The 25,516-nt window shown below is 38.4% G+C and overlaps 1 protein-coding gene and 1 long non-coding RNA gene across 2 annotated transcripts in view; one reads left to right on the top strand and one right to left on the bottom strand.

Moving 5' to 3' along the window:
* LOC144284976 (uncharacterized) overlaps nt 1–25,516 on the top strand; it is a 41,514-nt gene that overhangs the window by 453 nt on the left and 15,545 nt on the right. Inside the window, exon 2 of the long non-coding RNA XR_013353363.1 lies at nt 12,777–12,844. This is a non-coding gene — a long non-coding RNA (uncharacterized LOC144284976). The remainder of the gene's footprint in view (nt 1–12,776; nt 12,845–25,516) is intronic.
* WEE2 (WEE2 oocyte meiosis inhibiting kinase) overlaps nt 4,978–25,516 on the bottom strand; it is a 32,617-nt gene continuing 12,078 nt past the window's right edge. The window contains exons 2-11 of the mRNA XM_077850183.1: nt 23,432–23,628; nt 21,413–21,464; nt 19,280–19,452; nt 17,803–17,924; nt 12,654–12,800; nt 11,894–12,001; nt 11,678–11,763; nt 10,372–10,542; nt 8,556–8,698; nt 4,978–5,997 (exon numbers count right to left, since the gene is read on the bottom strand). Coding sequence (XP_077706309.1) covers nt 5,841–5,997; nt 8,556–8,698; nt 10,372–10,542; nt 11,678–11,763; nt 11,894–12,001; nt 12,654–12,800; nt 17,803–17,924; nt 19,280–19,452; nt 21,413–21,464; nt 23,432–23,628 — 1,356 coding nt within the window. The 3' untranslated portion in view covers nt 4,978–5,840. The remainder of the gene's footprint in view (nt 5,998–8,555; nt 8,699–10,371; nt 10,543–11,677; nt 11,764–11,893; nt 12,002–12,653; nt 12,801–17,802; nt 17,925–19,279; nt 19,453–21,412; nt 21,465–23,431; nt 23,629–25,516) is intronic.

Raw genomic sequence — 25,516 nt, 5'->3', positions numbered from 1 at the left:
AATAAAATGAAATGATTGGACGAGCTTCCCCTGTGGCCCAGGAGGGGCCGAGGTGGGCGAGGGCAAAGGATGCTCCGCCTGCGGGGGGAGCCTGCGCAGGTCCAGGCCGGCCTGCAGCGGGGAAACCCGGGGGAGGAAGTCGAGCTGAGAAAGGAAAAATTAAGGGGATGCAAAAAAAAAAAAAAAAAAAATTGGCGATCAAAATAATATTTCAGGAAGAGTCAGGGTAAGATTTTTAAGAATGTTAGTTCAAAAAAGAAATCTGTGATGAACAAAAAATAAAAATAAAAATATTTTTTTTTAAAAAAAGCAAAATTTTAATTAAATTCTGAGCCATATTGAATCCTGAGGCACAAGAGGGGGGAAAAAAAACGTTCGTTTTTACATATACCTCCCCCACCAAAAAAAAAAAAAAAAAAAAATTCCATGATATTAAAATACTTGAATATCGAAAATTCGAAGAGAAGGTTTATTAAAACGCACCCCATTAAGTTTATATTATTTATGCCAAAACCAGAAGTCAGTGTAGTTCTACTTTCCTGGCTTCCCTGGAAGTAAATTGATGCATAATATTTACAGCAATCTACTTATTATGCTTTCCTTCTTTCCAGCCGTGGGCCTTGCATGTGCGACCATGTCTCTTAACCAAGTTGCAATCTTTTTTTTTTTTTTTTTCTTTTTTAAGATTTTATTTATTTATTCATGAGACACACAGAGAGAGGCAGAGACACAGGCAGAGGGAGAAGCAGGCTCCATGCAGGGAGCCCCACATGGGACTCAACCCCTGGCCCCCGGGGTCAGGCCCTGGGCTGAAGGTGGAGCTAAACCGCTGAGCCACCCAGGCTGCCCTAATTTTAATATCTTTAAAATATTGCATTAAAGTGTCCTTGAGCTTGGTTGCTGTGTTTCTTGGCACCGTCAGCCTGGGGCCTGCTCAGTGGGAGGGTACTGGGGTGGTCCAGGTTGCAGGACCTGGGCCAGAGGCGGCCTCCCCAGGCCTCTCCTCTGCTGGCCCCGGGGGCCTGTCCTGGGTTCCCCGCCAGACCAGTCTAACAAGCAAATTGCCATCTGGGGACCCTATACCTAGAGAGGTCTTCACTGGCCCATTTTTGTCTCAAAAGGAGAAAACACAGACTACTTAACATGGCTTCCAATGGACATTTTAACCTGCTCCTAAAAGCCTGGCTGACGAGCTGGTACATGCTAGACGCTTACCTCCCGTTTAACCTCTACCTTCACAATGTTCAGCTCCTGAAACAGCATGTTGTACTGCCTTCAGGCCTCGCGCAGTTATTAATGGTCCCACACCCACCGGCCGTGGTGCTGCTGTCAGTGCCCTGCAGTCATCTCCTGTTTAAAAATCTTACTTCTAGGGGCTCAGTGCAAGTCTAACTCTTGGTTCAGGCTCGGGGTCCTGAGATCCAGCCTCACCTCAGGCTCATGCTCAGCCCAAGCTGGCTGGAGACTATCTCTCCCTCTGCCCCTTCCTCCCCTACCTCTAAAATAAATAAAATCTTGGGACCCCTGGGTGGCTCAGTGGTTGACCATCTGCCTTTGGCTCAGGGCATGATCCTGGGGTCCCGGGATCGAGTCCCGCATCGGGCTCCCTGCATGGAGCCTGCTTCTCCCCCTGCCTGTGTCTCTGCCCCTCTCTCTCTCTCTCTCTCTCTCTCTCATGAATAAATACATAAAATATTTTTTTTAGAAAATGTTGAAAAAAATCCTTTAAAAGAAAAATCTTCCTTCTACTTGAGCTGTTCAGATGAACGAAAGCAAAATAAGCAAAATTCATCCTTTCCTCCAAAACCAATTTCCCCCTTCTAAACTCTGTTTACTTTAATGGTACCAACATTATCCCTGAGTTGAACTTTGGAATCATCTTTAAAACCTCTTCCTAATCACCTACATCCAGTTTATTCATATCTGCTCAGCCCTAAATTTATTTCATTATACCATGACCTCTCCCTCTTTGTATTTGCCCATACTTCTGAGGAGCGTGGAAAGGGTTGTTTAGAATTAAAAAAGCAGAAAGCATGCCAATTGAAAACAGCCTTGAGGAAACTCATAACTTTATACATAACATCTTAATCTAAATAGCATCTTAAACTAATCTCAATTCTCAGACAGGAATTACCAATACACATGTTCTTAGACTATTGGACCAAATTGTATGTGCTGCTTTCTTTTTAACTCTTAACAAGAAAAACATTAAAATATACAAAATATATAAATGTGGGCAGCCCAGGTGGCTCAGTGGTTTAGCACCGCTTTCAGCCCAGGGCCTGATCCTGGAGACCCGGGATCGAGTCCCACGTCGGGCTCCCTGCATGGAGCCTGCTTCTCCCCCTGCCTGTGTCTCTGCCTCTCTCTCGCTCTCCTGTGTATTCTCATGAATAAATGAATAAAATATTTTATTTATATATATTATATATAAAATAAAAATATATATATTATATATAAATCTTTTATATATATTATATATATAATATATATATTTATAATATATATATATTTATATATATATACATAAAGGACGTCATGGAAGAATGGAGCTAAAACATTTTCTTATCAACTACATCCTCCTTCCCCTCAACAAATGCTCCAGCCAGGCATTCTCAGTATCTGAGAATGTTCTCACTGTTCTGTTATCTGCAATGCCCTTCTCCATACTTTCAAAACCCTCTACTCAAAGTCCTTACTTTGTTCTTCCATTTCACTTTCTTACACACTTAGTCTTGTATTATAATTTAGATGACCATGAAGGTAGCTCATCCTCCGCATTGACTGTGAGCTCTTAGAGGACGGGGACCTTGTGAATATCCAACCAAAAATTATGCTTTAAAGCAAGGAGAGGCTTTAGAACAGTGTAGGTCACAGGCCAGAACAAAGAAATAGGAAGATAAAGTAGGAAGAACCCAGAAGGATACTCAAATAAGCCTGAAATTAGAAGACTAAAAACAAACAACAAAAGAATCAGAGACATGGAAGAGTGGCTGAAATGGATTTTTGTAATAGAGATGCCTCTTTCAAGAATCTCCAATTTGCATAATTGTAGACTCTCTGTAGTTCATTCATGGACCCAGAAAGGGCCTTCTTGATGCTGAGAAGTACTGACAGACAGCAATATGACTTTAATCAGCTACCATTACTCCTGGCAGTAGTGGAATAATTCAGGGCTTTCATCCTTTGCAAAGGTAGTTGAGAAAGAGAAGTATCTGTCATAGATGCCCAGGGCCACAAAGTTATCTTTGGCCTTGCCTTTTTTCCCCTCTAAATTAGAAAAAGTCTTAGCTATATAGGCATTAAGTGGTAGAGACCAGTGTTGGCAATGCTTTATCACAGATTGTCCAAATCTTCCTATGTCATTGCTATATAAAAACATTTTTTGGAAATTTCAATGCAATTTTCACTTTGTTTCTAAATCAGTTTTTCTCAAGCCTCATAATAACGGGTGGAAAATTATAGCACTTACTATCTAAATGGATTACAGCAACTACTTTAAAATGGCTCAAAAGCAATTTTAGCAGCACTTCATAGTTATTAGTTATTAGAGCTATTTTTTGTTAAATTTTTTTTAAAAATCAACTTGACATTTTTATGTAATTCAGGATTGAAATTATGGTTCATACAGAGATAAAAAAGCTTAATTTTTCAGGCTGAAATGTTGACCTTTATCTTTTAATGTTCATCATTATACAGCTTTAGATAATGGCATCTATAAACTGATACATATGTAAGAGTTTAATAAAGCACAATATCATTCCTTTAAGTCTCAAGATTATCTGTTGGCAACTTAACATCAGTGTATGTTTAAGATCTATAGAAAAGTAGCACAAATTTATTATTTAAAAAAAAGTAGCACATTTATATCCTAAAGTATTTAAGTTCAACTTGTTTAATATTGTAAGTCCAATGATGTTAATATTTGATAGTATGACATTTGATAACTAGTTCCTAGGTTACCTTATGATCTCTGTGCAAAAACAGAACTTTAGGACTGAGGATGGAGCATCTTACAGAGGCAAGGGGTCAACTTCAGCTTCCAGCTGAACTGAAAGGGATGAAATCCTCAGCCCAGTGAAGACTCAGTCCCTCTCACACTCAGTGTCTATGTAGCCACCTGCTGGTTTAGTAACTTTGTGGTACTCTGGAGTCCCCCAGAGAGAGAGGGAGAGAAAGCAATAGTCTGGCACCAGATCCACTCAAGTGCTGACATGGGCTCTGAGGAGCAGGGTCAAGAAGAGGTCATAGACCTTAAAAGTACGAGTGGTCAATGTCTGAGAAGACAAGTATAATTAAAGAATTCTGGTCTGTACATTGCATATGTTTAACAATATACCTGTTTCTAAATTGCAAATTGTGGTTGATCTTGCACTGCAATGGATATGCCTGGGAGGCAAGAGATAAATTAACTCCATTTTAGAAATGTGAATTGAGACTAGACTTTTTTAAATGACAATGAGCAATATAGAGCACTTTACCCCCACTTAACTGCATGGAAATAATTGCTACTCCAAGACAGAACAAAGAATGCTATGATGGTCTATTCAATTTAAAAACACTTGTTTTTTTGTTGTTGTTGTTTTTGTTTTTTTGTTTGTTTGTTTTTTTAATGGAGGGTAAAGAAGAATATAAGGCAGCAAAAAAGCCTACAGACCATTAACAGGCTACCTTAATTAACATGATGCACTAGAAGTTGTCAAATGCCTTTATGACAGAAGTATTTTATATATTAGAGCCTGACCATTATTAGCTTTTAGGCCCACAAAGCTGGGCTTTGCAGCCAAGACCTGTTACTACCAATCTACCAAATGTTCTCATCTATCTACTCCCTATCTACTCATGAAATAGTTTCCAACAGAAATTTCTCACTCTTTGATGGTTACATATTATAAAGAAGAGTACTTTACCCAAATCTGACTTTGGACAAGATAAAAACCTTTATTTACAAATGTTCTATTCCCTTAAAATATATATACAGAGAAAATAATCAGGATTAAAATATGATAAAATCACAGGAAACAAAGCCAAATTCTGATAAAAGTCAAGGAGAATTTGGTGACACCCAGAAAATCAAAACCAATCCTAACAATTACAAGAGGGTTAGGGCAAATATTTTGAAGAACCACCACATTAAATGTTCCCTGAACCCCATACCCAGGGTCTTGTTCCATAAGTTAATAGCCAGTTCAGAAATTACAAGTTATAGATAGTCTATCTCTACCCACCTCACATAATGTTGAAGCCATTTATTTAATAAATATACTATCAGAGGAAAGGATTGTCTTCACTGAAAGAATACAGTAGGAAAACCACTTGCTCAAAGTGGCTGAGAATTATTTTAGGAATACCATCATTTACCCCTAAGAAGCATTACTGAAATACATGCACATTTCTTGAAAGCAGTTACCTCAATTCAAAACAAAATTATATTCCTTTCTACGTGCAGGGAGAGTCCCTGTTCCTCAGTAGGCAACCAGCTACAGCAGCCTCTTATTCCATATGGCGTGCCTAGGGCCACTGCCTTCTCTTTCAGTTCAGAGATGCGTGCTTTCCCACTGTGCATCAGTGAGCGTGACAAGTGAACAAACTGTTGATAGGTAGCCTTAGGAATATATCAATAGAGAAGATAAATGCTTCCAGTTATTGTATCTGGGACGTTGCTAATACAGGGCCTTACTAGCTTGAGGACCTTGGCTGTAAATGCTAAATTAGGAGTGGTTATTGAAATCTTTGGGCATTCAAGTTGGTTAATCTCCCCATTTACAAGAAGGTTGACATGGTCAATAACTATTTCTGGAAGCACTAAGGCAAAAGATGGGTTGGTGTGAAGGGAGTTCTTATGGGGAAGACTTCCCACAGGTGAAGCTTGAAGACTTTGCACTTTTTCCTCCTACCAGGCGTTTGGTACATCTTGATCCTGTGGGGGTCCCAGAGACCCCAGGGTCACTATGCTCTTCCTGGGGGGACCAGGCCTGCTGAGCTTCTCTCAGTTCCCTGGCAATTAAAGGGAAAAAAAATATATTACTTGATCCTAAACTAAAGATGATATTTATGATCTAAACTAACATAGATTTTTCTTTTTTATTTCAGTATTTATAGAAACAACCCTCAGCTATACACAGAATAAGAAATTAGCTCCTGTGATTTTCTTTAAAAATGGCTGGCACACACATGCCACAACACATGGCAGATTAGATTTCCTAATTCCTACTGATTGGGGCATAAATTATGTTAAGAATTTTTAAAAATAAAAGAATTTTTAAAAATAAAAACTAGATAAAGATACCACTAAAAAAGGACTACAGGTCAATACCTCTGATTAACACAGACGCAAAAATTTCAATAAAATACTAGAAAACTGAATTCAACAATACATTAAAAAAATCATACACCACAACCAAGTGGAATTTATTCCTAGGTTGCAAGGGTGGTTCAATATTCCCAAATCAATCAATAAGATACATCACATCAATAAGAGAAAGGATAAAAAACATATGATCAGTTCAATAGATGCAGAAAAAGCATTTGACAAAGTAAATTATCCATTCATGATAAAAAACCCTCAACAAAGTAGGTTTAGAGAAAACATACCTCAACACAATAAAGGCCATCTGTGAAAACCCACAGCTAACAACCACCTTAATAGGGAAAAACTGAGAACTTTCCCCCAAGGTCAGGGACCAAACCAGGATGTCAACTCTTACCATTTTTACTCAGTATAGCAGTGGAAGTCCTAGCCACAGCAAACAGAAAAGCAAAAAGAAAAAGAATGCAAACCAGTAAGAAAAAAGCAAAACTTTCATTATTTGCAGATGACATGATACTATATGTAAAACCCTAAACACTCTACCAAAAAACTGTTAGAACTGATGAACAAATTCAGTAGAGTTTCAGGATACAAAATCAATATGCAGTAATCTGTTGCATTTCTATACACTAATAATGAAGCAGCAGAAAGTGAAATTAAGGAATAAATCCCATTGACAGCTGCACCAAACCCCATAAAACACCTGGGAGTAAACCTAATCAAAGAGGTGAAAGACCTATACTCTGAAAACTGTAAAAACACTGATAAAAGAAATTGAAGATGACACAAAGAAATGGAAAGAAAATCCACACTCATGGGTTGGAAGAACAAGTATTAGTAACATGTCTATACTACCCAAAACAATCTACACATTTAATGCAATCCTTATCAAATACCAACAGCATTTTTCACAGAACTAGAACAGGGAATCCAAAGATTTATATGGAACCACAAAAGACCCTGAATAGCCAAAGCAATCTTGAAAAACAAAAGCAAATCTGGAGGCATCAGAATTCCAGAGCTCAAGTTATAGGACAAAGCTGTAGTAATTCAAACAGTATGGTCCTGGCACAAAAATAGACACTGATCAATGTGATCAATGGACATCCAGAAATAAACCCACAATTATATGGTGAATTAATCTCCAATAAAACAGGAAAGTATATCCAATGGAAAAAAGTCTCTTCAACAAATGGTGTTTGGAAAACTAGACAGGACATGCAAAAGAATGAAACTGGACCACTTTCTTACACCATACACAAAAATAAACTCAAAATAGATTAAAGACCTAGGTGTGAGACCTGAAACCATCAAAATCCATCAAAACCATCAAAATCCTAGTGGAGAACACAGGCAACTGGGAGAAGATATAAGACAAATGACATGTCTGATAAAAGAATTAGTTTCCAAAACATACAAAGAATAGAACTCAACACCCAAAAAGTAAATCCAATTAAAAATGGGCAGAAGACGTGGACAGAGATTTCTCCAAAGAAGACATCCAGATGGCCAACAGACACATGAAATTTTGGTCATCATCACTTATCAGGGAAATGAAAGTCCAAACTACAATGAGACATTACCTCACACTTGACAGAATGGCTAAAACCAACAACACAAGAAACAACAGGTGTTGCTGAGGATATGGAGAAAAAGAAACCTTCATGCACTGTTGGTGGGAATGCAAACTGGTGCAGCCACTATGAGAAACAGTGTGGAGGTTCCTCAAAAGCTAAAAATAGAACTACCTTACAATCCAGCAATTGTACTACTGAGTATTTACTCCAAAAATACAAGAACATTTTCAAAGAGATAGATGCACCCTTATGTTTATAAGCAGCATTATCTGCAATAACCAAATTTTGAAAGCAACCTGAATGTCCATCAATTCATGAATGGCTAGAGAAGAGGTGCTATATATATTTAATGGATTATGTGGCCATAAAAAAGAATGAAATCCTGCCATTTGCAAGGATATGAATGGAACTAGAGAGTGTGGTCAGAGGAAGACATATGATTTCAAACATATGTAGAATTTAAGAACAAAACAAACAAGCAAAGGGAAGAGCTAAGAGAGATAAATCAAGAAACAGACTCTTAACTACAAAAAGCAACCTGATGGTTACCAGAAAGGAGGTGCATGGGGGGATGGGTTAAATAAGTGACTCTTAATCTCAGGATTGTGAGTTCAAGCCCCACATTGTGCCAATAGCTTACTTTAAAACAAACAAACAACAAAAACTACCTTTCTAGTGTGGCTGTCTTGGACTTTTCCAAGTTAAGTTGCTGCTGGAGCTCTTCCGCTTTCCTGAGGGAGGGCCGGAGAACTCGACTTCTGGCCAGACCTGCTGCAGAAGGTCTCTCACTTGGGTCAGGGTGGATCATGTTCTGTTGATGTCGGACCAAAACGAAGGCAATAGAAACTTCACTGCTGGAAAAATCTGCCCACCCAATCCAACTCCAACCCAGCTTCTGCTGGTGAGTTTTGTGAAACTCTGCTTTTAACTTTATGGGGGAAGAAATAAATAAAAACTTAGTTCCACCGGGGATGGAACCATCATCCCTACACAGTGGCATCCGTCATCCGTACCTCTGACTTGTCCTTATCATATTTTAGAGCTAGTGGGTGATTAGCTAGTCGAGTGTGTTCATTTTAAATGGGAAGAAACAGAGGTCCTGAGATTAAAAGTGACTTGTCCAAGTGACTTGCTTTCAAACTGAGGTCCAAGATAAAAAGTGACTTGACCAAGACTAAAACTCAAGTTACCCAACTCCTAGTTCCATTTACTTTCAACTACAACATGCTCCTTTTCAGCTAAAACTAAGTATACCCCACCATGACAGTATTCCTAAAAGCATTCATCTTCAGGTAGAGAGTGTCTTAACCTAAAACGACATAAATACAGTAGAAAATAGCTTAACTATTTATAGTAATTAGCAATATCATATAATGGTTCATATAATATGAACCTTCTATTTGGGGACCAATGTTCAGAGCCAGATCCACCATTCACTAACTAGCTTGAGAAAGTGGCTTGACTATGCTGAAACTCACTTTCTCTTTCCCGATATCTGGGATAACAATATTCACCTTTTGGATTACTGCAAGAATTAAATGAATTAGCATATATGTATAACAAGTGCACTGGGCCAGCACTGAAGAACTCAGTATGTATTAACTAAATCTAGGAGCAGTTTACACATAGAAATGGGTAATTATGCTATTCATGAAGCTCCACTGTGAGCAAGGGTTTGCCTTGTTTTTTCAGGAAAGCAGCAGCATGGAAGAGGGACAAATCTGTAGCTAAAATTGAAGTTTTCAGGTAAACTGTGAAACTCAAGTTTAATCCCCAAGAGTAGATGCTTCTAAGGCTATTGTAGGGATTGTAACTAATCCTGTTCCTTTAATCATGACTTAAGTCTTATGTATACATTTTGTCTTCTTAGTATGATCTTAAGCTTCTCAACGTTGTTTCCTTGTACCTCTGTTTCAACATAAGAGCCTCCTTTCCTTGTCCCACACATGCTCAGGTGCTACTGAGTACCAGTAACACATAGGTTCCTGACATTATGCCTTTTTCCAATAGTCCAGACGTTGGGTGGTATTGCCAGTAATTCATCAATAAAGTGGCTTTTACTTTCTTCTATACACTCAGAAATCAGATTTTTTCATAATATCGCCATTACCAATGACAATAGTTAAATAAAAAGCAAATAGACCAGGTTTGCTTTTAAAGTTAAGCAATCATCAAAAGGTGAGAATACAAGTCCAGGAAATGCTCTAAGCCTAGGTTTCCTGACTACCCATCTTAACAGGGTTGTTGGGAATGGCAGAGAAAAAAAATTAACAGGATTTTAAACTAGAACAAACAGGTGTTATAATATCCTAAGTTTCTTTGAGAAACTTTCAATCTCTCCTGTGTCTTTTCTGGGCATCAGGATCCCTTTCTCTGTCAGTGGCACTACCAACATCTTCTTTTCCCTTTCCCTACCTACTTGCAATTATGTTTTTTTAAAAAATAGACATTTCTATCTTCTCTTCATCTCCTAAGAGATACCACCTTGAGTAGATTGTGAAATTCTTCTGAGAGCTTCTGAGGAATGTCTGGAAGGTTCCCCTCACGGATATGATGCCATTTGGCACCATTTGCGGGTAAAGATTCTGCTCCTGCAGCTACTGCAATTGTTAATCCCAAGGCAAATATGTCTGCTTTGGGAAGGTGCTGATAATCCTTCAAAACAGAAGACAGGAATGCCAGTTAGTTTGCCAAGTGAAGTGAGTCTAGACTAAAGACAACTGTTAAAGAGAGGTTCATTTGAGTGCATATGAGCCTAAACAGACACAATGGGCCGGGTCACATCTGACATGGCTAGTGGTTTACTTCTAGAGAAGACAGAGGATACGGCACAAATCCACCTGATTCACACTACTGTGCCCTGAAGAGTGTAGGGCAGAAGCAAGCATAGATTGGTCACAGATATTATCCTTCCGGATGGTATTAAATCTTCCTAGCCCTGACTCCACAGACATCCTAGAAGGTGTGCAATAACTGAAAGTCATTTCACTGGAGCTGGTCGTACTATCAAAAGGATGACAGCATGATAAAGATGGGCTGAAGCAATAAAAGCTTCCTTTTTGCTTAGGAATCCATGAGTTTAGGAATTCTAAGAAATACTAGAAACAGTAAAGGAGGACCTTTATAAAGAACAGTAAAAATATTGATTAATCTACAATTGAGCCAGCTTTCCTCATGCTATTTTTTGGAAAAGTTTATCATCTTTGATCTCAATCCTGAATAGGATAAGGGATAATATAAATTTAAATTATAAATACATACTTTTTGGGTGGCCTGGGTGTGTCATTCAGTTAAATGTCCAACTCTTGATTTCAGCTCAGGTCATGATCTCAGAGTCATGAGATCAAACCCCTCCCTCATTGGGCTCTGCACTCAGCAGAGTCTGCTTGAGATTCTCTTTCTCTCTTGCCCTCTACCCCTCCCCCCACTCACATGCTAATTCTTTCTCTGAAAATCTTTTTTAAGAATTGTAAACATACACTTTTCATTTCTTGCACTGTAAAATAAATAAAATCCTTTTTTTAATTATAAATATATTTTTTTCATTTTTTGCACTGTGAACACTCATTTGAGAGTCAAAAGGTTCAAGGAATTATAAAATACTCTGTTTGGGGCACCTGGGTGATTTGGTGGTTGAGCATCTGCCTTCAGCTCAGGTCATGATCCTGGGGTTCTGGGATCGAGTTCCGCATCAGGCTCCCCAGAGGGAGCCTGCTTCTCCCTCTGCCTATGTCTCTGTGTCTCTCATGAATAAATTAAAAAAAAAATACACTGTTTCCCTAGTCTTTACCTCTTGTAAAATCTCATTGGCCAAGAAGCGACTATCTCCCTCCTCCACTTTTGGTTTGCTTATTGATGTCACATGACCCAAGTCACCTGAAAAAAAAAAAAAAAGAAGGAAAGAAATAGAGCTCTCTAAAAGCATGTCTTTAAAACTGAAATAGGTGAAGTCATCACTATAAATTTTACAGGATAATATACAGCTCAGGGCTTAAGGCCAACTCACCAATTTTATACATCACATTGGCAGAGAGAAACCAATCAGCTTCATTTTCAATCTCCTCTGGGACTACAGGAGAGTCGCATTGCATTTTATGACAAATGAAGATGTTACCTAACAAAATACACAATTGACCTAAGTAATGATCCCTTAGCTTTTTCACCCCAAAGATTCTTTTCTGTTTGACATTTTAGCCACCCTCCTTTCTGTGTATTTGTAACAAGACTATCAAGATTTCTTTTCCTCACACTACTTCTGAACAGCTCAGTGATTGAGGATACCTATTTTGAGTGAAACTGACCTCAGACACATTCCATCCTCTGAAGAGGCTAGTAGCCTCAGAACAAAAAAAATAAGCCTGAAAAAAAAAAATGGTAACATCATTTCCTGGAGTTTCACACTGAGTGCCAAAACCATTCATTTCTGTTCACTTTAGTCAGTGCTGAATTAGAAAGAGTATATACAGCACTAGTTGTCAATACATTCCAGATGCAGCCAATATGCTGTCACTTAGCTATGCAGTAAGTTAGAGACCTATTTTCATACTTTGGCTTCGCTGTCTGGGAAAGAGTCTTCTGTCTCTCTGTCCCCTGGGCCCAGGGCAAAAATAGATAAAGCCGTTTAAATTTTTTAGGGAAACAAAAGAAGGAAACAGATTTTGCCAGCAAACAGCATCTTCAATGCTTGGTAGACACGCAGGCACCAACTCTGACATAGCGGAGAGAGAAATAAATCTGTTGAGAGGAGCAGAGGGAGCCATACTGACTAGGTTTGATGTCCAGATGCACCATGCCAGAGTTGTGGATGTACTTAAGCCCAAGGGAAATCTGCAGAAGGATGTCCTTGAGTTTCAGCTCTGGGAAATGATTGCCAGACTTTGTATTTTCAGATATAGCAGTCTGCAAGCTCCCACCTAGGAAGGAACAACAGAGAGCAGCCCCGCAGAATGGAGAAAAGGTATGAATCTGAATAGATAAAAGCATAATAAACATTTAAGAAAATTCTTATGAAGGGGTTTAATCCAACAAGTCTAGATTATTCAGTTTTAGTGTAAAACATAATTTTGGCCCCATCTATTCCACAGATGTGTTGGAGAAGAACTACAGGACTTTTAAAGAAAATAAAATGCCATACTGCAGGTATCCAATATATGGTTCTATTGCCTTGAGTCTGCCCCAGCTAACATTTTAAAATTGTTATCTAATGATTAACCAGAAGCTCAATCAGGCCTAGACAAATAACTACTGCTGGCATTGATGATTAATTCAGCGTCAAGCTAGTAATTATAGGCTACTTGTAACTTTAATGAAATTGATTCTGAGTTTAATTCCATTAAAAATATCTAACAAAATCAGGATATTTAATGATTGCTGACCCAAGGAAAATATGAAATTTCAATATATACCTAAATCCTATTTGAGCCATAGTATTTGCTTATCAACTATAGATAGGCTCCTGATTTATCATTGTTATAAGTTAAAAAAAAAAAAAAAAAAAAAAAAGGCCTGGACTCATCTGACCATCTGGATCTTGTTTGCCCCTTTCCTAAGGTATTAGAATGCTTCTGAACCCTTTATTTATTAATTTTCATTTACTGGCAGCTTCTTCAGTCAAATTATAGAGTCTGGGGTCTCCCTGGCAGTTAGGGCTCCAGCCTTCAAGTATCTGTCCAGAACAATAGGATCAGAGGTGATAATGGCATTTTTTTTTTTTTTTTAGGAAATCCATACTTTCATGTATCCTATGTAAAATTCAGTATAAATATTGACCTGTCATGTTAAAATAATTATATTCAGAAAGGAGAATTTCAGCAGTTTTCAGAAACACCAAGAGGCCTAAAGTAAATGGTGTGTCTTTTTCCTGGGAATCTTCTTAAAACTTATGTGTGGAAAGGACATTAGATAGAAAGTAAGAGTGTGTTGAAACAAAGTCACCTGAAGTCTGAGTTTGCAGATGAAGCTGTGAGATATGGCAAGAAGAAGGAAGCCTACATCCAAGGATCTCATGTCCACTGGAGTCCATCTCCCTCCCTAGTAGGCTAGGTGCTCCTTCAAGACAGGGCCCCAACCCATTCATTTTCACTTTCTCAAGGTCTTGCATGTCATCTATATATTCTGAACTGAAGGTCTATCCTGGCAACAGAGGGAAAGGAAAGATGAGACAGGGCCCCCATAAAATGTGTGGAAAGAGGGAAGCATCCTGGGGGTAGATAGGAACCCTTCAAGATGGTCCTTTAGATTATAAGCAGAGATGTGTTGCCAATTCCCTGAAGAGCTACAGGGATTTATTAAGGGTAACTACACCAGTGCTAGCAGCACTTTTAATTACTTAGAAGCTCTGTAGGTAATATTAAAAGTTATCCAAGTGATAATCAACAGTAAAACTCACTGAAAAGCATTTGTGCAAAGTCGGGAGAATGTCTTTATTTTGCCACAGCTGAAGCTTATTGTCTCCCTCTTATCAGAGAGTGTTATTAACTGTTCTTTGCTAAATAGTACTAAGGAAGTATGTGTTTATAGACAGAGCAATACCAAATGAACTAAAAACTTCATCCTTACTAATCTCAGCTACACTGGAGCCTTAACTCCATACCCCAGGGTACCACCCAAAGATGGTACCATAATTGCCAGCATTGTGCCCTAAGAGGAAACAACCAGCTCTCAGCTCTTATCAAATCATGTTTATGAAATGGGTGACTGAGTTATTTCCTTTAGATAAAAGTGCTTTCCCTACTTGGCAGGGGGGAAAAAAAACGTAAAAACATAGCTACATTTTTCCATCTGCTTATGAGATCTGACAGATACTAAAATAAATAGCAAATGCCTTCCAACAATGAAAGGTAAACAGAACAATTAAACAGGATATTTTGCTCATACACTTGTATTCTCAAAATCTTGATTTTATGTTGCTATCTATAGCACAATCCTGTTTTTCTGCTGGTAAAGTTATTCCTTGTTTGGTAGAAAAATATAACCAGGATTCATGGTGTTTCACAGAGGACATGGGGACTTCTGGATGTCACATCACTAGACCAAATGCAAGAACCACCATCCTAGGAGAGCACGCTCTGTAAAACTTCAGTGACAGAAGTTATCACAAGAAAATACTGTGTGGGGGAGAGATTAATCATCCCAACCTGAATTGTTTGGAATCCTGGTGGTTACACAATTGATCTACTAGGTGGAAGACCTTCAGACTTCAGAGGCTGGCCCACAGGTGACACGTAGGGAGTCTTGACAAGGGTGAGGGTGGAGGAAGGAACATTTGATTGGTTCAGGGCTCAAGACACACAGTAGGGGGAAAAAATCAGATAACTGCTGGTCTCTACTAGTTATGATGTAAATTATCTAAATCATCTAATTTATAATCTTAGTAAAACCATAACCATACATGTTCTAGCCTGACTGCTATGACAGGCTGGGGGTATAGGGGAAAGAGTGGCAGGCATGAGGAGGAAGAGATGAGCAAGAGGGAGAAGGAGAGGATGGAGTGGGAGAAGGAGTAGAAGGAATAGGATGCTGGTACTTTGCTATTTTACAAATACTTAGGACTTAACTCTCCTTCATTTAGAGCCATAGGGCTAAGTCTCAACATGAATTATCCATAACCACAAACAGGACAAATATAAGGGTGTGCTTTATTGTCGATGATCAGTTCATATTTGAAAGCAATGTATGTGAATTACAATTTGAAAAATCAGAATTACATTTTAATTGACAAGTACACAGTGAAGTTAGTGGATGCCATGGTAAACAGACAAGGATTCCTCATAATCTATCACATCAACTTCAAAATTGACTGCCTGACATCCAAAAGCCAAGTCTTCCCACACTTTACCTTGTTGCTCTTATTTCCTTTTATAGGGATCACCTCCATCCTCTCAGTGTCCTTACTGTCCACTGGTACAGACCCATTCCCAGTACCCTGCCCTTTGTCTGCATGCTCTTCCTCTAATGGAAGTCTTCCCTCTACTTCTTAAACTCTGGTAATCCTGCAAGGTTTCCTTCAAGTCTTACCTCCATTATGAGACTGCTCTAATGGCAACTATTGACTGCTCTAATAGCAACTATTATTGAGTTTTTACTATGTATCAGGTATTGTCACTGCTAGCATTTGGCATAGATTGTTGCTATTTCTCAAACTACTCCCATAAATAAATATTATGATTTCTTTAATCAATGGGATTGACATCCCAGAGATCCTACAGCAAGCGTGCAGCACTAGTCTTAGATCCAGCTCTGCCTGACTAGGCCCACAACACCACACTATGCTGTCACTTGCTCACATCCATCTTCTCTGAATGCTTTTTATCCACCTGACTTTGCAGCAAATGGTCTCTTATGTATTCATTGTAACAGAGCAAGAGGAGTAAAGCTCCTTGAAGGACTTACCTTAGCTCACTCTATAGTATATCTCACCCTAGAACTTAGTATAGCGTCACACTTTGAGAAGGTATTCAAATGTTGAAAAGAATCAGAAGATGATTTGTAATAAGATCACTCCATCTTATTCTTTTTGAATAAGATTACTTTTGTTTTGTTTGGCTTTCTTGGTTAATTTTTGTTATTTGATATTATCTTTGTTAGTAGCTGAAATTCATGAAGATAAAACCAATTTTGGGACTGGTAGAGGAGAATAGGGAATCCCTGGTTATGATAAGAAGAAATTAGGAAGAGAAGATTAAGAAAAATCTCAGCCTCTGAATCACAAGGAAAGGGTCTATTTTTTTTTTTTATCCTAAGGAGATTATTAGGGAAAAAAAGGATTCAGGTGAACTTGGGGAAAAAAACCACAACAAAGTTCACAGTTAAGACTCCAAGGAAATCAGGCCCTAAGGAAACAATAAGGGAAATACCAAATCATTATTTTGCAGCATGTGTGTACTATTTTCTATGTTTCTAGCATTTCATAATATTATCATTTAACCTATTTGTATGTAAAATGATGAAACTTTATCACTGTCCCTCAAAAGTCAGGCTGCACATACATACTTGGGGCTATCTGGTGGTTACTAAAATTACTCGAAGACTGTACTATTAGAGAAACTTAAGGGTGGGTGTACATGTTGTTGGGGAGCAGGTTTGGGAGGCTTGCCATTTTCCCATATTACCATAGCCAGAATATGGGTTGCTACCCCTAAAAAGCTGGCAAGCTTCTACTTAATTTGGTAGCACTTTCATATTTTACCAGTGAACATTTTGGTAAAAAATATTTCTGAGAATAATCACGTGTAACTCTATGATTTTATCAACCCCTTAATCACAGATTAGAAATATGTTAAACCAAAAGACTACTTTTTGGATTTAAGTAGCCCAGAAAATTTTTTTTTTTTACCAGTTTCTTGTGTATGTCTGGTTCTGAAGGACCTACAAGAATATATCTGAAGCCACTGCATTTCATTCCAGCACCCACCCCACACATTGTAGTGAGAACACTAAAGTTCAAAGATAAGAAGCATCTAGATGCATGAACTATCCCCCAATTCAGGAACCCACTTGAAAATTAATCAAAAGTTGGCTGTGTAAGTTTACCACTCCCTTCCCCCCAAATAGTAGGGTTTATGGCTTGCATGCATCTTTTAGAATACCTTGCAAATGTAAGAGGAGGAGATTTACCTACTATTCAAACCACTAGAGTAAAAGTTTTCTAAGTATGGAGTAAAATGTGAAGGGATTGATAGCTTCTATGTGTCAGCCACACATCAGCTCTGAAAGAAATATGAAATAGCATAAAACAGAAATTCATTTTGAATACAACTCAGTGTCCCCAGCTCACTGCTTCCAAGCAAAACTGTAGTAGTACAGACTTTTAGGTATTGCTATCCTGACCTAAACTATGAATGAGAGGCAAAGATTTTTTTTCCTATTGATTTAAAATTCATCTCCCTCTCCACAGATACTACTCTACATACTTACCATTACAGTATTCATTCTGAATGATCATGTGGTCATCTTCTGCCCATGCAGAGTAGTAACGGACCACATGAGGGTGATGCCCAAGCACTGCATGAGCATAAACTTCATGCAGAGCCAAATTCCTAAAAGACAGAGAAGCATCAAGAAAAATGAGTCAAGATGATATACATACAAATTTTTTTTTTAAAAGACAAGATATGAGGGATGCCTGGTTGGGCATCTGTCTTCGACTCAGGTCATGATCCCAGAGTCCGGGATCGAGTCCCACATCAGACTCCCCAGGCAGAGCCTGCTTCTCCCTCTGCCTGTGTCTCTGCCTCTCTCTCTGTGTCTCATGAATAAATAAATAAAATCTAAAAAAAAAAAAAGACAAGATATGAGGCATTATTCACAGTGGCAGAACACTGACTACTCACTGCTTACTATTTTATCTCACTTAATTTCCATAACTACTCAGTAAGACATAGTGGCAGGGATGAAGGCTTTAGAAAGCTCAGTGACCGACCCAATGTCAAGCCAGTGATGATAGACCCAAGAACCTTGGTCATCCTGGAACCAAAATCCATGGTTTTTGATTAGACGGCATATGTAAAGAGCAATCTTCAGTTGTTACTATCTTGATGGCAGACAGGCTTTGAGTCTTAATTTTACCGTATCACAATTTTTAAAAACCTCGACAGGCTTAACAAAAAGGCCTTGGTAATGGATATTGTGATAGGTTCTCTATCTTCTCTGTAAAGGCTAGACAGTCCTTAGAATCAATGTTTTTTCCACCAAGATGATGTAGTCACAGGGACAGTCTCGGGCAGAGATAGTCATTATGGAATAGAAAATCCAACACACACACACACAAAGTAAAATGTAGTACTTGATGAATTTCGGTATAAAAAAAATGAATTCTGAGGTCCATAATTTCAGATTCAGCAAACTAATAATACATTCCCACAGTTCACAAAAAGCACTGGTTGAATCTGAAAATAATTGTCTTCTTTGTAAAAGGAAAAACTTCTAGACAATTAGTTCTGGGAATGAAACTTAAATTATTGTTAATTTGTCCTCGCTTGTAGTCTTCAAAACACCGAATTCATTATTGAATTCGTTACTAAAACAAAGTCAAGATAACCAGTGAGTTAACAGTAACTTCCTACTTGGCAATATTTCTAATGAACTAACAGGCTGAAGATCATTCCATAAATCTATTCATTAAAGCAAAAGCAGTAAGACCAGTAGGAAAAGTCTTAGGAGCCATGAAAAAACACAACATGATTGCACCCAAATGGTCATGGTATGTTTTGGGAAGTAACTGATCTCTGATTAGAAAAATTCAGAAAGTTTATGAATGTGAGACCACATATAATAGAGAGGGTAGCAACAGGTATATTTTTGGTGACATCAGTACTATTATTTAAAATGTTTTGACAAGAAACAACTTTCCAAATCCAAGTGTGCACTTCTAGTACATTTCAAAGGTACTTACTCATTTGATAATCCTGCAACAGGTTTCATGGACCGTTTTATTGCATAAACACATCCATCCAGCCTCTTAATACACTTGTAGACTGTACCAAATTCCCCAACTCCAATTTTTTCTACCTCCAAGAATTCTTTTTCATAGCGGGAAGCCATATTGGTTTCTCGTAGAACACATCTCTGAAATATTTTATTAAAATATTAAAATAATTCTAACATATTGTGAGCAATAAACTTAAGGCATATTCAAAAATTTCTGTATGTTTTCAAAAAGACTTTTGAGGCCAATCTATTGGATTCTGTTTGTGTCAGTATTCATGGTAGCAAGAACCACCCCAATTGCTGACTACCTTCTCTGTATTCTTCATAACTGTCTAAACAACTCTGCACTGTCATTGTTTTCATATATTAAGTCTTTTTCTATGTTATTTCTTCTGTCTGGGATATTCTTCTTCTCAATAGGTTTTTAGAGGGGACGCACTTGCTCACTGCAACAGCTACTGTCCTCTCCTAAAGGAATGGCTGAGATCCAGGTAGAATATATTAAGAAAAAAAAAAAAAAAGGGCACCTCCCTTTGACTCTGGTCTACTTAGATCACACTCTGGCTGCTAGTGTTTCCATCTCAAATTGAATAAACTTATTTGTGTTCAATTTGCTTCCTAAAAAATCTTAGTCTAGAGAACTAAATTGTCAAATTGATTATTTTAGTTTATGTGCTTAGGTATAACAAGCCCTCCACCTACTGGCTGACCAGCAACATCTCTCATTACTCAGCTAGTAGGTAACCCTAGGCAAAAGTCACTGAACTCTTATTAGTTTCCTGATCTAAAGTAGTGAGCATCTTAGCAACCACTCCTTGGGGTGCTTTTGAATATTACATGAGAAAACGTGTGGGGGGAGGAGTGGGTTGGGTGTGTGTGTAACTTAGCTCAATGCCAAGCACACAGTAAATTATCAGGAAATGGTAGCTAAGATGACAAAAATCTCCATGAATTTATATGAATCTCAATCCAAATTAATTTATCTGTGAAGTCATCCTTTCCTAATGTCCCCGTTAGCAAGAATTTTTTCATCTAACTTTGAGTTTAAACAATCCTGACCCTTACTAGTTCCTCGTTTCAACATCCAATACCAATCAGTCTTCATTAGCAAGATCTAGAATTTTCATTGCCCTTAGCCAATCTCCAATTCTGTTTCCCCCGTGTCTGGAGCTGCCATAGCTACCAGCCCTCTTTCCATCTCTTCTAATAGTGAAAATTATTTTTGCAAAATGATAGAATCCAACATACCTAATTGTCTCCTATAAGGAAACCAAACTTCTGGTCAGAGACCTCAAGGCCTTCTACCAGTTGCTCAGCCACTACCTTCCCATCCTCATCTCAGACACCAAATAAGCCAGCTTACCATCCACATCACTCATCCATCAAGCCCTCCCCCTCCACTTTCATAAACTGAGTATTGAACACAAGCATGCTTTCATGGTATTATAAACTTCTTAATGGCAATTTAATATTCTACTATAAATTATAGTTTATTTAGCCATTCTTTTATAATTGGACATTTAGTACTCTTTTTTTTTTTTTTTTTTTTTTTGCCATTACAGTTAAGGCTGCAATAATGGTGCTAATATTTACAGTATTTTTTCTTAGACTAGGTTATCAAATGAGGGATGCTATCTCAAAGATTGTGAACATTATTTAAAAATCAGTAGATACTGACACATTTAAGAGCCAAAATTTTACATCTAAATTTACAGCTTTATGCCATTTTTTCTCTCTTCTGCCTTTCCATTTTTGGACCTTAAATATCTTGAATTTTCCCTTCACCCTTCTACCCCATGAATATAGAATTTTTCCCTAAATCCAAGATAGAAGCAGTAGCCATTAATTTTACAACACTCCAAGGTAATGATTCAGCAATACGCTTATCAGGCCTGTCTGATACAGTAATAACTAGCTAAGAATATAGACCCTGATGAGAGTCCAGATCAATTCAGCTGCAAAGCACATTTGTAAATCTACAAAGTGAGTTGTGGGGTTGGTAAGGAGGGACAGAGAGAAAAAAAGAAAGAGAGAGGAGAGGGAAGCAACAGGAAGAAGTGACTAAGTTAGGACAGCTACAACAAAGAACTGTGCTCACCTTGGCAGGCAGCCCTTGTTCTACCTTGCCTTCCCCTGGGTCAGCTTCCTCACTTAAAAAAAGAGGGAGAAGAAGTGATATCAATGTATGATTAGCACCACTAAGCTTGATACTATACTAGGTTCTGGGACTGTAAGAGTAAATAAGACAATTCCTTCCCTCCTTCAGTTTATATTTTAAGACAGGGATAAATAGAACATTTCAACATAAGAAACTGAAAGAATAAGAACAAGATATCATAGGACATTACAGGCAGCACCCAAATCATGAAGTCTTTCCCAAAAGAGAAGATATGCAAACTTAGTTTCCAAGAACGAGTAGGAATCAGCTAAGGTTGGTAGTGGAGTTCTGGGCAAACAGAGCAACCCTGAACAGTGGGGGTGAGAGTACACAGAGGATTGGAAACAGAGCCCTCTTCCTGGCCTCAATGCGACCTGCCCCTCCCACACCCACCTCCCCTGCTCTGCACTAGATTCTCAGGCAAACCAACAGTACAGCAGAATAAACTCTAACGCTGGCTAAGATATTTTCAGTTACTTTCCAATGAGCTGAAGTCTCTGACAAACATCCTCTTTGGCATGAGCAGTTGCACTCTGGATCTCTAAGCCATATTTCAATCTCTAGAGCAGCCAGCTATAGATTTTTCTTCTGGAGAAGCAGAGGATAGAAAATGTAAACAGAGGAAGACTTTACACTCATGGGGACAGATTGACACTGGACATTCGTGACTTAAGTTTATTTTTTTTATTTTTTTTTTAAATTTTTATTTATTTATTTTATGATAGTCACAGAGAGAGAGAGAGAGGCAGAGACACAGGCAGAGGGAGAAGCAGGCTCCATGCACCGGGAGCCCGACGTGGGATTCGATCCCGGGTCTCCAGGATCCCGCCCTGGGCCAAAGGCAGGCGCCAAACCGCTGCGCCACCCAGGGATCCCGTGACTTACGTTTAATAATACATTCTAATACTTTATAACACCACATCAAAAATAACAGTACACTAAGTAAGGGAGAAAAAGTACTCAGAAGCACTAAGAGCTGTTACAAAAGTGCCATCACTTTCATTGCAGGGATTTAAAATTAATGGTCTCTTCTGACTAGCTTCAGTGAGAGGTGAATCAATTCTGATGATTTGCAAAGAATCCTCAAGAGCTAAAACCAATAGAATTCTTGTTAACAAAAGTGGACCTGTATACTTGTACTAAAGTTCTGTTTACTTAAGATGCAGGAGATAGCATTGAGAAAACCTATTCTGGCCACAAAGCTGATTGATACGGAGTCATTGATTCCAAACAAAACAACTCAACCTAACATATTAAATGTTCTTTGTACTTCAGATTGTTAGCTGTGCATTTATTTTGCTGACTATATGTGAGCAAAAATGACTGGCCCATTTCAGAGAGGCTTTCATCATGTAATAAAGAAGCAATGAAGAGACGTAGTAAAGAAGTGTCCCTCAGTTATATGCACAATCCTCATTTGGACAATTCCTAATATTCAGTGGCCTTGGGGAGTTGTGCAGTTTGGCTTTCCATTCTTAGCACCTCTAAAAGCAACACTATGTTTTTCTCTTTAGCCAATCTGCCATCACCTGCAGAGAGGTTCAAATCCTTGCTCTATATCTCTCAGTCACACAGTCTAGACTCGAAACAGCAGGATTCTCCTTGAACTGTGAGCTACACCTGCCCCAATGGCTAGCCTTTTGTTATCCAGAGACCACATGAATGCAATTCCATAGCTCGCCCACTTTGCTAATGGAAGTCAAAAGTCTATTGCTTACTCTGCCCTATTCTTTTATAGAGAAGATACCTTACAGTACATATCAGAATGGGGAGACACTAGAATCTCCATGACAAAGCAGGTTACAACCAACATTAACATTTAGGAAGGAGGGGATGTGTGAACATGATATCAGTTGCATTCAAGTTGAGTTCTTGTTCCTAATCTTACTTTCATGCTCTCCCCTCTACTTGACATTAGTAAGACCAGTTCCCAAAAGTTAGAGGCGACAGTACACTTACAGATCTCCTCGAGTTTTCCTCTTGCCATTGGATCGAAGGAATTGTTTTCTATAGGACTCTGGGGTAAAGGGATTAATATTGACCAGAGCTGACGAGGTCATCTCATCCACAAAGGGAACAGGTGTGAACCTCAAATGCTTAGAGCCTCTGGAGGGGAGCTTCTCTGTTGAAGAAATCACTGACTGGCTTAGCAGACTCTGAATGAGAATGACAAAAAAGGGAAAATAGAATGAGGTTAGTAAAAAAAAAAAAAAAAAAAAAAAAGAGTTCCATATCAGCTAGTTAATATTTGAACCAAAGAATGTTATTGCTGAAAAGGAATTAGAGGTTATCTGGTTCAGCACAAACTAGTTGCATTATAACTGGTCCTCTTATGAAAAATACAGATTCCTAGTCTTCCTCTAGATATTCTGATTAGAGGATCAACACAGGAATCTGTACTTTGGTTAAGCTCCACCTCCTTCCCCTGGGCAATTTTGAGGCCAGCTATGAAAAATGTCAACTCTAGTTCTACCTCTGGCTTTTTAAAGACTATACTCCAGCTTAGACAAATGAAAAGGACTCTAGAAGACCTGGTCCTTATAGTCTCAGTATGTACTTTGACTCCCCCTTCAAGTATTCACCCAAATATTTGTTTGGTGCCTACTAAGTAGCAGATGCCGGGCTGGATGCTGAGGTGGACAGAGGTGAATTCCAACTCTTAAGGGATGCACAGTCCATTAGTCAACAGTTCATCAACCTTTCAGAAATAATCACTTTGTACAAGAAAGACTATCTATCTAAACATGAAAAGAAGTTTCCAGTTCCACTTAAAATACAGCACCAAATGAAAAGAGCTCCATAAAGTAGAGTAAGGAAATTGAAAAATAATCCTCTGAGCCCTTAAGATTCAGGGCTTTGCAGTGGCTATAACCAGCATACCAATAAGTAGGAAAATGTACAGGACTTACCACTCCAAGTGGGGTACAGTAAGAGAACATATGCCTACAACCTAACCAGAACTAAACCAAAGGACAGAGGGGATAGGTAGAAGACAAAGAATTCTGATGAGACAGCAGAATGCCATTATAACCTAAGTCAGGGGCCAGAGAGCTGTGTTATGGTGTACAGCAGTAGACGCAGGGCCATGATATAACCACATAGTATAATCATTGTACTGTGAGGCTCTTTCTAAAAGAATTCCACTATTTGATAATATCTGCCCATGGCTTTTCAGCATAGAAGCAGAAGCTAGACTATGACATGATATAAAAATGTGATTCAAGAATGAAGATAAGGGCATCCTGGGTGGCTCAGCGGTTTAGCACCTGCCTTCAGCCCAAGGTGTGATCCTGGGGACCTGGGATCGAGTCCCACGTCGGGCTCCCTGCATGTAGTCTGCTTCTCTCTCTGCCTCTGTCTGTGTCTCTTATGAATTAAAAAAAAAAAAAAAAAAAGAATGTGAAGATACAAGGAATGAATATTGAAATTATAAACCCTAAATGATAAAAGCAGAAATGAAGGAAACTATAGAGTATAACTAGTAACCTAACCTTTTTTTTTTTTTTAAGTGAAGAAAAGTCATTGCTAGAGTCCAGTTTTTACAAAGGTTTTACAGGTCTTAGAGTTTACAGGATGAACAACCCTGGGGCTATTGTCAGACAAAGCCAAAGATAAACTCACAATTTTCCTGTAAGTGTAGTATAGGGCTCAGTGTTTGCTCAAGTAAGTACAACTATACCATATAATATTTCTCAGTTGTCTGTGTGACTGAGGAAATGAACTTAGAATTACACTAAACCATTCCCCGAGAAACAGTTTTTTTGTGATGCTGATGATTATATGGGAATTAAAATGTGTCTGTCACATCTGAAACAGTGGGGCATCTACACCCGGAATGCTGCACACTCTGGTTGCCACACTTTAAGGACAACAAAAAGGCCTAGAAATGTTTCAGATAAAAGGAAGGAAAAGCATTCACATCAGGGCAGACAAGACCAGAATTCCTAATCTGGAAATATGAAGGCAGATAGATTTTGTGAGTTCCACTTAGGATACAGAGAAATATATTAATTATACTAATTTGGATTTTATTGCCATAATGGT

This window comes from Canis aureus, chromosome 15 (genome assembly GCF_053574225.1).
Source record: "Canis aureus isolate CA01 chromosome 15, VMU_Caureus_v.1.0, whole genome shotgun sequence".
NCBI classification, from domain to species: domain Eukaryota; kingdom Metazoa; phylum Chordata; class Mammalia; order Carnivora; family Canidae; genus Canis; species Canis aureus.
This window is presented reverse-complemented; position numbering and strand designations above follow the sequence as displayed.